Source organism: Gymnogyps californianus, chromosome 1 (assembly GCF_018139145.2).
Source record: "Gymnogyps californianus isolate 813 chromosome 1, ASM1813914v2, whole genome shotgun sequence".
NCBI classification, from domain to species: Eukaryota; Metazoa; Chordata; class Aves; order Accipitriformes; family Cathartidae; genus Gymnogyps; species Gymnogyps californianus.
In genome coordinates this window covers 15,449,212-15,467,910 of record NC_059471.1, presented here as the reverse complement: position 1 = coordinate 15,467,910, position 18,699 = coordinate 15,449,212, and the positions used below count along the sequence as shown (strand labels likewise).

At 36.2% G+C, this 18,699-nt stretch overlaps 1 protein-coding gene across 1 annotated transcript in view; it reads right to left on the bottom strand.

Moving 5' to 3' along the window:
* DYNC2H1 (dynein cytoplasmic 2 heavy chain 1) overlaps nt 1–18,699 on the bottom strand; it is a 191,520-nt gene extending 172,821 nt beyond the window's left edge. Inside the window, exons 1-19 of the mRNA XM_050915780.1 lie at nt 18,499–18,699; nt 16,455–16,625; nt 15,324–15,459; nt 14,881–14,999; nt 14,161–14,305; nt 13,143–13,375; nt 12,749–12,883; nt 12,538–12,651; nt 12,228–12,339; nt 11,928–12,052; nt 10,422–10,597; nt 8,836–9,031; nt 7,702–7,797; nt 4,941–5,093; nt 4,732–4,830; nt 2,469–2,608; nt 2,149–2,377; nt 1,555–1,682; nt 171–286 (exon numbers count right to left, since the gene is read on the bottom strand). Of these exons, the coding sequence (XP_050771737.1) occupies nt 171–286; nt 1,555–1,682; nt 2,149–2,377; nt 2,469–2,608; nt 4,732–4,830; nt 4,941–5,093; nt 7,702–7,797; nt 8,836–9,031; nt 10,422–10,597; nt 11,928–12,052; nt 12,228–12,339; nt 12,538–12,651; nt 12,749–12,883; nt 13,143–13,375; nt 14,161–14,305; nt 14,881–14,999; nt 15,324–15,459; nt 16,455–16,625; nt 18,499–18,699 (2,824 nt within the window). The remainder of the gene's footprint in view (nt 1–170; nt 287–1,554; nt 1,683–2,148; nt 2,378–2,468; nt 2,609–4,731; nt 4,831–4,940; nt 5,094–7,701; nt 7,798–8,835; nt 9,032–10,421; nt 10,598–11,927; nt 12,053–12,227; nt 12,340–12,537; nt 12,652–12,748; nt 12,884–13,142; nt 13,376–14,160; nt 14,306–14,880; nt 15,000–15,323; nt 15,460–16,454; nt 16,626–18,498) is intronic.

Here is an 18,699-nt window from a genome sequence, read left to right as displayed (position 1 = left end):
GGTCAGGCCTGTTGTGAAAAATTAGTAACAGATTACTTTCTCTGCACTGTGATTTCTGCAGCTCACTGTGTCCGAGAGAAAAATATTTCTTAAAAAGAGTATTTATATTAACACAAATGCCCACAAGTACAACAAAAACAAAAAAGATACTATTCATTAAAGTTATTTACCTTGAATAGATTTTCTCAAAGAAATGACAAGAACATCATACAACTTCTGGATGAAATCATCAATTACATTTTTCACAGGGTTGCAATTAACAGTTAAACAATCTATCCTGATGGTGCTTCAAGACAAAAGATTAAGAAATAGCAAATATTCAGTAGTATACTTACATGTCAATATCTCTAAGATCTATGCACGTCTATAGTTTACCCTGATTTTGTAGCCTAATAAGAAAAAAATTTCCCTCATAATTCTACAAATAAAAGTCATAGCTTATTGTAAAAATTACTCATAGTATTGAAATATTTATAACCATTATGCATATATATGCAGTTTTATGGGGACTAAGGTCTAATGCTCTGCTCCTCCAGATAGTTAGAAAATTGCTTGATTTTCTATAACCAATGTCACTAAGTTCAAAGGACTATTTCTATACTCAAAAAGAAAAATATTTTAAATATTTGTACAGTCATGTCTTTAAATCTCTAATTTCCAGAATTTACTAGCCCAGGCTTCAATAGTCCTAAGAATATAAGAAAAGCCATAGAGAGTCATTTCAAGGCCCCATATCCAATATCTCGCAGTAACCATAAGTAGATGCCTAAAGAACTAAGAAAAAGGGCTACCTTACTTGATACCTTCCTGAGTATCCTCCCTCAACACCAATTATTTTCAACTCATGGCACTTCATAGCTACATGTGGTTTCTGGCTATAAGTTATGTCGGACAATTTCTCTTCTATTCACCCCAGTCTGTCCTTGAACTCATGAAAATCTTTACTACTCAGAATACCACTTACCCAACAAGTTCTACCAGTCCATTCTCCTGCATGAAATGTCACCTCTTTTTCCTTGTTCTGAACATGATTCCCACCAGTTTCATTTGAGAACTCTAACCATGCAATACACTAAATTCAATGTGAATATATGTAAGAATAAAAGCTTACACTAGCATATCTTAAACTGTAAGTTATAAGAGGTAATCCAGTGTTTCAATACAGGAATTATTTCATGTATAAACATTTACTAAGTCTGTTCCTAACTGCCACATATACTCCACATGTACAGGACTTAGCTAAAAGAATTCTTAAAATATCACCGTGTTTTGTACTATTTCAGAATCAGCCCTTTATTTTGAGAGGGTTTCCCTTCATATCAAAGTAAGACATTAAAAGTTTTCAGAGAAGGCTGTGCAGATAAAAGGGAGTAAGTGTCTAAAAATAAAACTGAAAACCAAAAATCTAAACATTTTAAAAGTACATCAATATTTTAAAAACACTTGAAATTCTATCTATATCTCCACATAAAAAGAATATTTCTGTTTTACTATTACCTTCAAAGTATCTGACAGAATACATTATTCAAACAAAAGAATAGAGTTACACTATACCTTGGAAGACGTTCTGCTTCTTTCCCTCTCACTTTCAATGCTTTGAAGTTTCTTTCCCAGTCCTGTTTGCTAGAAAGATGAGTCTTCACCAGAGTTTCCATATCTACTTGGCCAATTACGATCCATTCCTTTTCAATGTTATTTTTGATTTCATGGAAAAGAAATATTTTCCAGACTAAAAAACTCTGTTTCTCAATAATATTAAAATACTTTAATAATGTTTTCAAGCTACATTCTCTTTAACCTTTGTGCTCCTTCAATTACCTACAGATTCTCTTAGTGCAAAAATCAGGAGGTACAAAATGGTTTGACATATTCACACATTTAAGGATAATCAAAACAGATTTTGAACAAGAGTAAAAAGACAGCTATAATACTGAGGTTTCAATGGGAACTACACATAGGCTTCAAGTTAGGTATGTGCTTAAGTGGTTGGCTTAACATAGATGGACTTACTAAGCTTTTGCTTATATGCCTTGCAGAAAAGGACAATAATGCACAAATGTCATTGCTCAGTTAATTCTAGAATGTCTGAAGCCTAAAATGATACAAATCTAAAAAAAAAAGCATGAGTGGGTCAAATATTGAAAATACCTTGAATTGATTAGAAACATCTGTCAGCCTTCTGAACAAATCCTCTGCTTTACTGAAAGCAGTCAGAAATCCATTTGCATTTCTTTCGGTCATAACAGTGAATATAGACTCCTCTTCTGCTTCACTTACTCCCCTAAACTGATTTGGAATGGAGATGAATCTCTTCATTTCTCTATAATATCTAGCTCGTACTTCTTCAAAAGGAGGTCTGAATTGCAACCGGCCTTGCCTAAGAAGTGAAACAAATCATACAAAAACTAATATTTGAATGTAATCTGAGCCAGAATACTTTCTTAATAGGAAAAAAGAAAATGTCTTACTTGAATGTTAGATCAATATTTATTTCTGGTAAATTCTCATTGAGTGCTTCTAAGCCCATTTGATACTGATGCTCCAGAGCTTTGTAAAGTTGATGATTCCAGTGCTGTCTCCAAGCTTTCATATCACGTGATTTGAAACCCTAAAATTTAACAATGTTTATTTTTATTTTATTTTATTCCTCAAACCATAATTATAAGCTGAAACTGAGCAAAGTACAATGCCTGAAGACCAGGATCTTAGTAAAATTCAAAAAAGTATCACACCACTGGAACAGGCGCCCCAGGGAAGTGGTCAGGGCACCAAGCCTGTCAGAGTTCAAGGAGCATCTGGACAACACTCTGAGTCATATGGTTTAGTTTTAGGTAGTCCTGCAAGGAGCAGGGAGTTGGACTCGATGATCCTTGTGGATCCCTTCCAACTCAAGATATTCTATGATTCAATGATTCTACAACCAGTTTGAATATTAAGATCTAGAGCTATTACATTTATTTCAAATGAATATAGGAATAAAAAAAATTATCCAACTCAAACCAGTCTCTATGGCAGTTCAGCATAACAACTTCACTGAGGTTCATCGCCCATTGGTTTACTATGAGATTCTTCAAGGTTACTCTAAAATGCACGGGACTCTGCTAGAAATAAGATACAGAGCTGGCTGAATGAGAGATCTAAACCTGTATCACACCTTTTATTTTCTCATGATACGTAAGCTACCTTTTAAACAGTATTTCAGAAAATTCTTGTGTGTTTCCACAGATCAACATTAACTAATAAGTAGTTACAAGATTTTATATTAAAAAAATTAAGATTTTCATTGGAATCTGCTACATTGCACTGTTAGAATGTGTAAAGCCGTATCAAACACTCAAGTCTGTAAATGGTCACTTGTAAGCCATCCAGGGATTTTCAAAAGGGCAACAAAAGTTAAAAAAGAAATTAGAAACTTCTTCCAGCTTAACAGGTTCCCTTCTTATTTAATTGGATAGAGATCTTCAGCCAGAGCTTTGGAGGCAGTCCAAGGTTGCTGCAGGAAGCTACACAGTTCAGGTCTGCCCTACAATTCAAGGCTGCCCAGAGGAACTCTTCCAACAGAAAGATTCCAGAGATTAAGAAAACCTGAAATTGTCTCAATTAGGCCTTAAGACAATTACAAACAGGGGTTTTAAAGAAATATGTAAAATCTTGATGACAACAGCAGTAAGGGTATACCATCTTGTAATTTGGGATGGTGAAAACAGGATACACTTGATTAAGTTTTATCACTTCTAGTCAAGGATAAAAAAAAAAAGTGACTGAATACAGTTTAGGTAATTTTTCATATAAAATATTCTGTAATACCAAAACAATTTTCAAACAGATCTTAAAGCAAATATAGACTATTAATTTTCACAAAATATACTGACTTCAAGATAAAAATTTGCAAACTAAATTTCAAAAGAAATTACAAACCAAAAGCTGAATCAATGCACTTATTTATTATTCATACTATCTTGAGAAGATGGAAAAAATTATAAGAAAAACACAGTAAAAATACTGCATTTATTTAACTGGCAAATACCAACTAAAATAATCTGGTTTGCATTAGAAAGGCTAGGAACACCACATCCTTCTAAGAATATAGCCCCGTTATTGCTGAAAGCTATAGGAAAAATTAAACTGACTTGAATGATACCTCAAAATAGCTTAGGTGATAGTAATATCATGTAGTTACTTTGATAAGATGATATTCTTAATCAAAATCTTAATCATCTTACTCGATGATCTTAAGGGTCTTTTCCAACCTAAATGATTCTATGATTCTATTATAAAAGTTGATAGTTGATAAGTGAACAAATAAAAAACTGGCTTTTTCATTATTTCAGGCAGAATTGCATTTTAATTCTAAATCTTATACATTTTTTCTATTCTGCCTGGGGATCACTCATATCTGTACTCATTTATTTATTTTCCCTTGTGTTAATGGCTCAGACACAACTGATCTACACGACCTAAGGTTTTCCCATTTCTTCATCTAACACCTGTCATCTGACCAAGTGTTGTTCTTCTCCAATTACTAGGACGACATAAAAAGATTATCCTCATCCTCCTCATCTGAGATTTTACCTCACATCTGGCATCAACTACTACACAGTCAGTTTTCCTGAGCTAGCTAGTAACTCCTTAATAAAAATTAATTCAATCATGCTATGTTTGAGCCTTAAATCTTGATTACTGTTGAAAAGTCAAATGTTCACAGTTTGCAATATGATAACGAAACCCTGCCTGTGACTCAAGGCTGGCAAAACCAGTTCTGAGCTCCTGAAGTCCATCTTTCCAACGCTGCTGCTGCCGAAGTAGATCAATATTCATGAGCGATATAACCTGTTAAAAGAATTTTAAAGGATAATAAACATATTCATCACCACATAAATGAAAGAAAGCGTAAAGTAAGCTGTAAGAGACGTGATTTCAGTTTCATTTGGAAAATATACCTTTTCAATGAAGTTTGTGTGCCACTTTCTTAGTTTTCTATTTTCAGTGGAAAGCCGTTCAGCAGCAGCTTGGAGTTTTTGGATATAAGCTTCCAATTCTCTAGGATTACCCCATGTTATTTGAGCTTTTCCTCCAGGACCAGATTTTGAATGCTTGAAAAACATACAAACTTTGTAAGATTTAATGACAAATACAGTCTACCAGCTAGCATACAGGAAGTGATAATATGAGAAAGATGGTTTTACTCCTAGTGAAAAATGGAGCACCTCCCTCTCACTACTGCACTAGAGATATAATAATCTGGCAAACCACAGACACATCGGCATATCATTATAGCTACATCAATGCACTGGGGAAGGATTAATGCCAGACTCTTAACAGAGCCTGAAATAAATTCACTGATGTTGAGACTCCTTCCCCGCACACATAAGCGGACATCTTAAGCTGAGAGGACACCTTAAACTCATCCCTTCCTCTTTGTTCTGCATAGATCAAAAACCAAAATGTGACACTAATAATTGCTATGCAACTTCGTTTGTTTATCATGAAATATTTTTTTTAAATTACACTGTAAAATTCCACTGACTTATAAGCAGCTTTGGGGAGTTCCATTTCTCTGGGCTTTTTATCAAGATTCTGGGGGGTTTATGCATTTTGCTAAGTTTACAGTAGAAAATCAGAAGACAAAAGCATCTGAAGTTCCACAGCTGGACCTATTCCTAAAAGATGTAGGGCAGAAGTCACATCAAACAGGAGAGTATGTTGTGGCTTTGAACACTTCTGCACCATCACTGTTTTAGGGTCTGCACACTAAAGGAATCTGTGGCATAATCGGCAGCCAGCCCAAGGAAAATTTAAGAGACAGTTTGGGAACTTTTTCCAGGACACTTTTGAATCTACAGTTTGGTCTGGACTCTGCACCATTTTGTGTGAACTAATCCCAACCCAAATATCCCTTCTACTTTCAGCCCCACTATTATACCCTGTCTTGCAAAATGATTCTCAGGAGCAAGTTTCCAACCGTTTCTGTAATTCTTGCTCTGGAGGCGTTACTCTCTTGCCCAATACAGAGTTTATGGGCATGTTATAATTCTCCAGCCGTTCTCACATTGTAAGAGTTTTGGAAGAGGGTGGAGTGCTTCAAACTGATCAAAACCAGTAAACTGAAATTCATGATATATAACATGTTTCCCTAGACATAAAATAGAGATATGGTGTGAAAAAACTGTAGAACGTAGTGTAATTTTTAAGTTCATATTGTCCCTTCAAAGCAGAAAAATGAAAATAAATAAATAATTTCCTCCAAATTGCTCCAAATTTCTTAAAAGAATCTAAATCTTCTTTAAATATAGTGAACTTCCTAGCAATTACAAAAAAACCTCTTCTCAGAGCAACTATATTATGTCTGAACACCAACCCACTGTAACAAACTGCATGTCTAAGTCAATAATCAAGTAGATCCACAGATTCTTTGTTCTTAATCTGAAACAGAAACTATCCACTTTCAACCTGCCCAAAACATGAATTAGAAATATTCAAGAGTATTACAAAATCCACAGATTCAGTAACAGTCAAAACAGTGAAATCATTCCTTAACACTAATTTATCTCCAGAATAAAGTATATGCCATTTTTACTAAAATAGACCAAAATAATATTATTTAGAACTGTTAAAACAGGAGTTACTTTCCCAACTATTAAGGAATTGACCACATTGTGGTTCATGTGTAAATTCAAACACTAAAAATAATTCCTGAAAGAGCATATTACACTAATATCCAAAGTAAAAAGGAGTAAGCAGTTGTTTAAATGACCATATGTATTGGGTTTGCGTGGCAAGGTTTTGGTGGCGGGGGGCGCTACAGGGGTGGCTTCTGTGAGAAGCTGCTAGAAGCTTCCCCTATGTCCGATAAAGTTAATGCCAGCGGGTTCCAGGACGGACCCGCCGCTGGCCAAGGCCGAGCCCATCAGCAACAGTGGTAGCGCCTCTGGGATAACATATTTAAGAAAGGGAAAAGAAGTTACAGGGGAGTAGTAGTTGCAGCGAGAGAGAGCGGAGTGAGAAGATGTGAGAGAAATAACTCTGCAGACACCAAGGTCAGGGAAGAAGGAGAGGGAGGAGGTGCTCCAGGTGCCGGAGCAGAGAGATTCCCCTGCAGCCCGTGGTGAAGACCATGGTGAGGCAGGCTGTCCCCCTGCAGCCCATAGAGGTCCACAGTGGAGCAGATATCCACCTGCAGCCCGTGGAGGATCCCCCGCCGGAGCAGGTGGATGCTCGGGGGGGAGGAGGTAGAGAAAATCAGGAGTAAAGTTAAGCCTGGGAAGAAGGGAGGGGTGGGGGGAAGGTGTTTTAAGATTTGGTTTTATTTCTCGTTATCCTACTCTGATTTGACTAGCAATAAATTAAACTAATTTTTCCCCAAGTCGAGTCTGTTTTGCCCGTGACGGTAATTGGTGAGTGATCTCCCTGTCCTTATCTTGACCCACGAGCCTTTCGTTTTATTTTCTCTCCCCCTGTCCAGTTGAGGAGGGGGAGTGATAGAGCTGCTTTGGTGGGCACCTGGCATCTAGCCAGGGTCAACCTACCACACCATATATTAAAAAAAGGCCCACTGATTTCAATAAATGCTAATTAAACAGATGGTGTTGCTTGTATGGGAAGGCTGTGGTTAAAAAGTCCAGCAATAAAGAAAGAAAAAGCAGCACAGAATATGCACAGATACCACTGAAATTAAAAACACAGAGAGGGGAATTCTTTCACCTTAATTATCTGTTCAAATGCTAGAGCAGTTTGTAACATCATTGGCTTCTGACTCTCAATCATTTGTTGATCAATAGAATTATAAAAATGCGCCACCTGTAAAAACGGAGAGGTAAAATTTACAAGAACAGATTAAAATATTTATATGCCAATAAATGTAATGCAGGATATTTCTGAAAGTATTGCCCAATCAATATCATTAGGAAATGAGAATTAACTATACTAGTAAAATGTTTACAAAATTAAAGCACATATGCAATGCTAATGTCATCCTATCTTCTTCTAGTGATGAATTCTAATAGCAAAAAAGACTGCTACTTACACATCTGAGGTGATTACACTTCACCTTAGGTGAAACAGGTTCAGTCTCTGATTTATTATAAGTGGAACAGTTCCACTATTTTATGCAAATGTAGGCATCTAGTGCCATTTCAGAGGCCTTCAAGTATCCATGACGTTCGCCAGGATATGACACAAGACCTAAAAACCACCTATTTACTTGCAGATTGGCAGCTGGAGTAAAAGGGATACCCTACAACTCTGTTTAGTTGTCCACACATAAACATCTAGTGCCTTTTGAGATAACTAAGGTTTCCACTTGGGCACCTGTCAATGATCCAGATGCATGGGTATCTTGTAGGTCTTGTGTCATCTCTGCCTTAGCTGTGCAGGTATCTCAGACACCAATGACGCCTCATGTGAAACAGAATTGAGCCTGTGTATCTACGTAAGAATTTTTACCAATATATATATATTTATTCTTGCATCTTACTGTAACAGAAGAAAACTTGACATGCTCTTTCAACTGAAAAACAAGCCCAATAAAAACTTATGTAGCACTGAGTCCAATCAAAAAATAACCTCCCCAAAAAACAAACACACATTTCCATTAAAATACTTATTAGTATATTTTAAGTTGAAAACTAGCAATGGTGAGGACAAGCTGGTCCATTTTATGACATCTTCCTTCAGTTATAATAATCAGAAACTGAGACTAAAATCAGGAGATCAATGAATTACTTGTCTTATTTTTGTATATTCATACAGTAATTTCACATGGCTTTAATATTATAATTCTAAATTATAAAGCTGGAAAGTCAGAACAGGAAGTTATTATGGCATTTAATCTTATACCTGTTTGAGGATGACCGCCTGCTTACAGAACATTTGCGCAGTGTTTGCAACATGCTGTATTTTAGCTGGTATAGCAAAACCAAGTGCTGATAGCTGACGTACTTCTCTTAGGAGAGTCACCAAACGATCCGAATAAAGTATGTTTAATGTTCCAGAAATGTGATCCAACTCCATTACAGGACTATTAGCTTGGATGCTAAACCAAAATCAAATTAAACATATTATTGAATATAATTTGACATTGATCCTTTCTTAGGTGCATTTTATAATAATACAATAAACAATTCTAAAAAGCTTGATGTCATTCTATTACATTTTTCTATGTTTATTAACATTTTAAGTTACTCAGCAATTATGCCAGTAACCTTTCTCTTAATTTAAAACCAGTGAAGGCAAGAAGAAATGAACAATGCCTATTGGTTTTGCTCACCAAGTTTTTCTGGCTCGTTGCAATAGTTAACATGTACCTCACAGCCAGACAGTATTTCTCAAATACATTGGATCCATCATAATCTCTCAAGCAGGCACTTTACAGGCCCCAGCCTTCAGCACTGCAAAGGGGAAGAAATTCTCTGAGGGAATCAATCCAAGAACCAGGACTTGGATCAGTGGAACGTTTTGGTATACACAATCAGGTGCTAATAAGAACATCAGCCTATCTTTAGATATTACTCCTTTTTTTTTTTTTTCTACTGTAGTAATGCTTCTACCCCCATCCTTCTAGGCTTCTTTCATAAAAACTTCAGCTTTACTAATTTTTTCACTTTTTTCCTCATCTTTTTCTAGTTCCCATATCCATTGTATTCCCCTTTGCAGTGAGCTACCTCTTTTCTTCTCCTTTTAATTAATATCTTCACACCTTTTAAAATCTCATAACAAGAAAATTTTATGGTACTAATAAATTAGATGGCTGTTATATATTGGAGTGCTGAATCTGCTTATTTGTTATATTTGAGTGTTTTTCATAAAATAAAAGTTTACACATAAGTATCAACTCCTGTATCCTCTGAAACTGTGGACAACCTCTTTTTTCAAAGAAAGTTTGCAACATTCAGAGATGCAGACAGAAGCTATGTGGCAAATCAATTAAAAAAATTGTTAAAATATATTTTAATATCCCATAAAGTAATTTCATTATTTTGGGGAATATAATTCATGAGGTTTAAATTTATTTTCTTACCCTTCTTTCATCTGCTCTATTTAGACTGCAGAATTTCTTGTGAATAACAATTCATTTGGTACTCTACATGTGTCATCTGTATATCACAGCTATACTCTAATCTCATCTGGTTTCTGGACATTATCACTATATGGATTACAATGGATAACAAGTAGTAACAACAAGCAAACCATACGTCTTTCATTCCAGGTGTTAATAGAACTGCAAGATTAGTTATTAACACTGTTCTGTATAATTCACTTTACCAACCAAGCCTGGCAGGATGATGAACTGATAATAAACTCTTCCATTTTGTTTCTCCACTCATTCTCAATTCCGTAAAACTTTTTGTTTCCTTCATCAAGTTCTATTGAATTACACCACACTACAGATTTCAGCATAAACATTTAAACAAGAATGTATTTACCAAAGTCCTGACTTGGGATTCGATAATTCTGACTGGATATTCCTAGACCAATCATCAAATTGTTCTTGTTCATATACTTTTAACTGTTCCAGAAAAGAATCTGCATTTCGATGAAAAGTTTGAAATCCAGGTAAGTCAGACAGAAGAGCCTCTGCCAGCTTGACAGCATCATCCACCTTAAACACAATCACAAAGAAAAGAAGCTTAACTTCCCAGTATTCAATCAGAAAATAAAAATCCCTGCAATAAAAATCACTATTACAAAACATCCAAGTGAGATTCAAAAACCGATTAGAAAAAAAAAAGCGAATCCTGAATTGCGTCCCAGATGTTCAAATTCCCATTACAGTAAATGGGGTCTGAATAAGTTGTCCACCACACGTGTCTACCACTGTTAAGATACCCCAGAGTATCCCACCAGGTCTTTAGTTAATTCTCCATAAAGGTACAGATCTCCCATGCATCCTTTGTTGTATCTATAAAGTCCATGCCAAGACTCAAAGGTATTTCAAATGGGATTTCACATCTATGTGTGGACAAATTAATCAAAACCCTAGTCAATACAATCAGTGGAGATTTGAGAGCAATTAAAAAGTTTAGCGCAGCCGAAAGCAGACACACGTCAGCTGACCTGCTCTCTAGATCTTTAGCAGACCTAGCAGAAGAAACAATTGTGAAACCTGAGCTGCTGCTGTTCTCTCTGTAGGACATGTAACAAAGTAACACGTTTAAGACCTCCACCCTTTGACGCATTCAGCTGAAATGGGCACTTGAGATTTCTGCAAATCGCAGGTGAATGCCAAAAAAATGGGCTAATAGTTATTCTGGGATAAATAACTTCTATTCTCATTCAAATCTATAGTTATTGTAAATGGCACTTACGTTTACAGAAAACATATTGCTTTTAACTAGTCAATACTTTCCCAAAAAAGTTCCACAGTTTCCAACTAAAGTGTAAATACAAACTAACAAAAATAAGTTAAAATAGAGTCAAGTATGTTTTAAACTCATTCTGTTGTAAGAGAACACAGAATCGTTTGACATTTACTTTTACTACAGTCTCTGTAGTAAATTCCCTGGCAGGCACTAACTCAAAAAAGTACTACCAAGAAATCCCTTTGATTTCAAGGGGACACTACACAGCTTAGTAATAACAAGTGAAAATTAGGATGTCAGAATCTGGCTATCTGTAAATCTTCAATACAATTTTAAATGCAAACTGGAGGGTAAAATTTAACAAAATGCCTCCTCTCAGAATTTTGGTCTTTTTTTTGCAAAAAAAATTAAGTCATAAAAGCAGGCAGTTCAGTGTATTACAAGAAGACTCTCTTCTGGGTCAGTTAATAAAATTCAGCTTAGCAAGCAGCATCACTGATAAGGAATATTGATTATCTAACTATTGGGAAGTCCATAATTTTTCTGTGGGGAATTCCCCGCAGAAATCTCAAATACCATCTTTTATGTTCTATGATAATATTGTGTCTAAACAGTAACGGAATCGGTTACCTTCAGCTCCAGCTGTCGTACCCATACAATATTATTGACAACTTCAGAAAGGTTTTTGCCTGACAATGGTCCAGAAACATCACCAGGAACACCATGGCATCGAGTTTCAAAGTCTGTCTGATAGTCTAACACAAGCAAAAGATTCACGTTAGACCAGAAACCTAATAGAACAAGCTTAAAATTATTATTGTAGTTATAAAAGTATACTAGGGATACTGACATAATTCTAAAAGTAAATAAACAATTCTAGTATTTGCAAAAAAAACTAATGCAATTAAATACTTTTAAATACATTTTTACCTTTGACATAATCTTGAAGTCTTGCTAGCAATGTTTCCCTTTCAAAAAGCAATTCTTTGCTTATATTTGGATGCTTTATCAGTTCCTTATATTTCTGAAATGTTTGAAGAAGCTGGAATATGAATTTTAAAAAAGTTATCTCTTTCTCCTGAAAAAAAAATAAACATACTCTGACACTACTCATTAGTGCTGTTCATAAGTACTATCTTTGGCTCTAAGTACTTATTCCTGTGCTCTAAACTGACTACTTAAGAATTCAATAACTTTATTTTTAGGGAAGTTTTCAGACTGCTGTGGCCAGTACCCATACCTGCTGAGGACTGTCCTGAATTTCTGAAATAAATTTCTTCAATTTGCTTGCTATTTTTTGTTCCGCCGGTGCAATAATTCTTTCATACTGAGAGACTGCTGCTTTCCATAATGGCTAGAGAGAATGAGTTCATATGTTAGTTTAGGACTATCCATATACATCATAAAAAGTCACAGAAAGAATGTGAATAAATTAAAAATAAGAGTTATACCTCTGTGTAAGGATTATAGTGTACAGGATTTAGGCCAGCAAAGGGTTCAAACACTTGGGCAAGATGTAAAGCATTTTGTTCTCCAGCTGGCAAAAAGAATGTAAGTTTTTCATGCAGTGTTCTAACAGTTAGCACCTATAACGGAAAAAAATATTTGATATATCCGACATATTTTTACATAAAACTTACGTTTAGAAGCAAAAAGCACAAGCAGCACATCCTAGCCCTCTCCTTTTTACAAGAAACTTTTGAAAGGCTCAGGCAAACACAGATTATGGAATGCTACCTGACTCTGAAAAGGCTATAGAAGTGTTTTAATTCCCTTTTTTAACTTAAAACAATGTTGTTTAATTCTGTGTCTAATGAAATAAATGTATATAATTCAAATCTCTACCTCATCAAGACGTTTGCCAAGTTTGGCTAACGATTCAGGGAAATATTTCTCATTTTTCCATGGATGTAGAGTGTAACGTTGCCACAGTTGTCCAGTTAGGTACTCACAAGCTGACACCCACTGCTCACAAATCAAGATGCCAGCCTTCAGGTTTTCTTTAACACTGTGAAAAGCATCCTCCCACAAATTCAAAGCTGCTAATTTTCTTTGAACGTATCTACCTAGCGAGCCACCTAGAACACAAGAAAGTATACAAAAGCAATATGTTATGTTTGTTCAAAATAATTCCTTTAAACGCTACACCACTTTCCAATCATGTTTTTAAAAAAGTAGTGTAATGCCTTGATTTCAAACCACACAAACGTATGAATAACTGATTATTTTGTTTCAGATTCAATAAACCTCTTAAACATCTCCAAGTTAAAGAGAGGTTGGTCCAACATCAGAAGCTGACAGGTTTGGATTCTGGAATCCACACACAAGCATCTGTCTTTATCAGCAGTAATGGCAGTAGCTGGCTGCCCCCAGCAATCCTTCCCCTCATGCACACACACATCTGGCAGCAGCAGACAAACTCACTGTCTTATGCCTGTCCCAGAACGTAGGACTGCTGTCGAGAGAATGAGAGAAGCAACCTCTCTGCATGTCCTGCTCTCACCTCCACACAGACTGAATCAACCTTCAAATGGGGGTTTATGCAAATAAATTTTCTCCTCTGAGAGAAAGACAAGGAGTCAAACAGAAGCAAGACAAATCCAGTCCACAGGCTGAAAGGTATCCAACTCCATCTTGTTATTATCTATCATCTTCACAAGCATGTGTGAAGGCATCTACCAGAACTGGCTAAATTATTGGATACTATAAGGCAAATAAAATTCATGGATCATAATTACAAGAAGAAAGCACCTTAATGCTGTAGGCTATCACTGGTGCCTTTAGGAGGAAGAAGGTCTCTGCTCAAGGATTCCTTTTACTTTTTCTCAACTGTTCATTTAATAAAGACTACATAAAGGTTTACCGATCACATCCAAGAGATTATGCATGCGTGGCTGTGGATAAGGATCATGTTCCGTTTGTCTCCACACACCATCAACGGTATCCTTGGTAGTATCCACCAAATCCACAACTTCAAATAATGAGAGACTATCCAAGTTGTAATAATCCTAGAAAAAAAAAATCCTTAATATGATTACTTTGCAACTAGTATTGTAGAAACATTTATACTTTTCTGAAGCTGGCAATTGCTATAGTTTCCTGGGTTTTATTGCTTAACAGAATATGGTATAATCCCCTCAAAAACAAGCATTTGTGTAAGTTTATTCATGTGAAGAACGTATTGATATCTGAAGCGCTATTCAAGCAAGTGCTTTACAGGTGCCAAAAATTTTGCATGATAGCATTCATTATTACCATCTGCATTTTCACTTTTCCTTTCTGTAATTTCATGAGTCAATATTCTAGTTCACAAACTGTAGCATACTGTTGTATTCCTACAGCACCAATTAGTATCCAATGGTCACATCCGCTCCCAATTAAATGTTGGCATTCCCCTGCACCACTGTCACTAGAAACTACATCAATGTCATTTAAAGTAAAATTTTGCCTAAGAAAAAAAACCTAAATAGTTATATATTCATATATTTGAAAAGAGCGTACATATACCGACATATATTTCATAAGAAAAGTGGTTTTTAGTAAGTCTACAAATACTTCACTGATCACACAAAAGAAAACATACTTTTGCAATGTCCTCAAATAGGTCTTTAAAATGAGAAGCTCTCTCTTTACTACACCATTTACTTCCATGATGAGCACATTCTATCCAGAACTGAAATTCATCTGTTGGTGTAAGTATAGCTGCAAATAATAATGGAAAATGTTTAAATACGAAATACACAAATGGTCACAAAATATTATCAGTCAGAACATACTTTCTAAAGCAAATTTTTACTATACGGTTATGTAATTATCCTTCAACTTCTGACTCTGACTAGATGTAGTATCAAAGTTCATACCAAAACACCGGAGTCGATCACCACTAATTCCAATCTACTCACCACAACCTGTTAGATTTCACACTCTGCAGTCACTGGGATAATGAAGACTGAAAACTCAACCTGTAAATAAATTATTTACTCCTAATTTAAAATTAACTATAAAAGACATAACTGCAAAACAAACCTCGCACATCATCTTCACTGAATTTTGTTCCTGTGTAATTAGGATCTGATCTTCTGAGAACAGTACTCAAGCCAGCTTCAAGCTCACTTAAAAGTTTCTGGAGTTTGGGATCAAATGTTTTACTCCATCTCTCATCCTGCAACAAAAATTTCAAAAATTGTGACTCATGTGATAGAACAATTACTATTTTCCTCCCATTAATCTTAGAAAAAAATAATTTTTCAGATTAATAGCAGTAACCAGCCACATGGTGGGACAATGTAATAATTTATTTTTCTTAAAGTCAAGGAAAAGCACCTCATTCTTTTCACTTAACAATTCAGAATAATGCTGTAAAAAATTTTTTATCACAAAATCAAAAGTCAGTTGTTTGATTTATAAAGGCACTCTGAAAATGTGTTCAAAATTCTTTGTTAATGAATTCTCTTAAGTTAAATAAATTTGGAATCTCCTTCTATAGTAGAACCTGGAAATTGCTAGAGTCAAATATTAAAAGTTATTGTGTTTTTCTAAAATTATTTTACTAATATCGTGACATACAAGAAATTAAAAATATTTAAATGCTGAAACTCTGCTTGTTCAGCTTATGAAATACAGCCATGGTCATCATTTTTGACAAAAAATCCACAAAGGAAATATATTCTTTAATGGAACAGAAGGAGAAGCCTCAGAACATTTAAAAAAAGCAAAACTATGAAAAACGCAGCCGTACAAATTAATCTAGAGTCTAGCACACCTATCTGCCACAGATTATAGAGTCATAGTTTGCATGATACAGACCTATGCATTTCATATAAAATATAAGGATATCTAAAACAAGAAAAGGACACAAGACCAGAATTACCAGAGGAAAGGAGGTAAGGAGCTGTTGTCTCTATTAACCACCACTGCCCAGTGTATTCCACATTTCTAGTCAGGCATACGTATGACCAGAATTCTTCTCTCATCCTTACTGATAGGAAGTGAAGTACCTTCTTTAACTTAGAAATGAGAACTATCATCCATTACTTAAGCTCTTAAAGTATTTTATGTTTAAAACATAAAATATTTATCTCAGAATAGTTAACATCTTATGGAATTTCAATGTTTCAATATAAATCTACAGAACATTTAAATTGGTATATTGCCCACCTTCAGTAATACTGGTGCAAAAACTTGTCGTACAGCTTGATAAAGGGTGTTAATTGGTGAATCTAACATAGATGACACAAGAATGTTACTATGAAGATTATCTTCTGTAATTACATCAGGTCGCAGCTTAAAGAACACCAACACATTATTCTTTGAATCTGTAGCTTCAATCTGTAATAATCAAGAAGACAGGATGTGTTTAGAAAACTGTCATTGACTGCATATGATACTAAATTACGTACACCATTTACACAAATGATTTACATCAAGAAAAAATTATAAAATACCATATTACTCCCTATGGGCTCTGATAACATTCTAGTAGTATCTGCTTTGCATAGAAAATGAAAACTTTTATTATACTCATTCCTGAGTTCATAGGAACCTGAATTCCAACATCAAATACGTAATGCCTTTTTCATTATAAAGTATCTGTAAATACCATTATTACTTACGCTATTTTGATTTTGAAAACTCCACTTACCACTTTCTGTGGACAAACCAGAAACTCCGTCTTGTGCCTAGAGAAAACTAAGCATGAAGTCTATCTTTTCTATTGCACTTTTATGCTACATAACTTTGGGAATATTTTTCTGAATATTCAGTATTGTTCTCCTGAATCTGTAAATACATAACTCTATTGCAATTCATAGATTTCTCGAGGATAGAGAAAGGCATGCTCCTTCATCAGTAAAATTGTAAGTTGTAACATGACTCTTGTTCCCTTCACAGTCTAACTTATGGGTAGAGTTCCAAATATTGCCATAAAATCAATTATTGAAATTATTTGTGGCCGAGGAGCATTCATAAAACAGGAGAACATTATTAAACATCTGATATAACAACAGCAAAAAGGTACGCTAGCTGAAATCCCAAATTCTGTGCAACTGTAAACATCTGTGAACTTTTTTTCTGTTAAAAGAAACAGAGGGCTAGTAAGAACAGCTTTCAGTTTTACTGAACAGTATCAGTTTTACCTTCTTATCAAGTCTTTAGCCCAACACCTACAGACATCGTTTCACTGAGACAATAGGTATACATTATAGCCCCGATATGCATCTGATCTTCCACAGCTGCTGACAGTGGCTTTGTATATCAGACAGTGGCTCGCAGCCCACCCCAAAAACTGGTACACATAAATGTTCATTCTTGCATGAATATAGCATGCACTAGACTTCACAGACTACACAGACAATTACACCAGGAGGTACGTAAGTTACTGGTCCGCACAGCAGTTCACATGTTAACAACCCATTACACTAGTCTTCAGTGCAGAAAAAAACTGTCACTGACATAATAGCCACCACGTCCCTCATCTCACAGCAGAATGATGGGATGCACGTCAAGACCTGCGCTTTGCCTGTGCACTCTATGTGGCAGGCACCACACCGTGTCCTGATTACACAGTGACATTCCCTGCACATCACACCCCACGGCATCACTCGGATGACTCACTCGCTGAACACAAACACTCAGAGCAGGACACTGCACAGAACGAACCTTAGACTTGCTCACAGCTGGACACATCCATCTGCAAAATGCATGATTTGGACAAACACCCACCTTGGGATTTGTCAAATATCAGCCAATGTACCATATATTGGGCCACGTTTCCTGCATGGACATTGGCAATGCAGTCCTTCCAGTCACCTGCACACACCCTTGCCCATGAACAACCCACACATCAGACTCCACCTGGCAGCAAGAGAACATGCCATTCTCCAGGCTGCATTACATTCACACAGTGACAATATACAGCACACTAAAACTACATATCAGCATGGGCACAATCCACTAACAAATATATCACACAGCTGGCCATATGGTCTTCACAGACTCCTAGGTCAGTAATTCATGCAGCAGACACTGAGACCAGCATAGATATTTGCAGTAGGAAAGATGTCTCGCAAATCAGATACCAGTCTTTTACGACCACTAAACCTGGGCTGGACCCCAGGCTCTGCATCCCCACTCGCACACTGGGATGCGGTGGACACGCTGGATCCGTAGGTGCCTGCACACACTCGGGGGGGCACTACCGTACCTTGTTGGATGCGGTGAGCTGCGTGCCCGACAGCTGCACAACGAGGAGGAACTCGTTACCGTCGTCGAGGAAGCTGGTCAGCTCCGGACGGGAATGGAGCCCGGCGGCCAGGGCAGCGGGACCCACAGCTGGATCCAGTCCGAAGTAGTTAGCAGCCGTGGCTGAAATGAAGCGCTTCCTCTTGTCTCCCTCCCCGGCCAT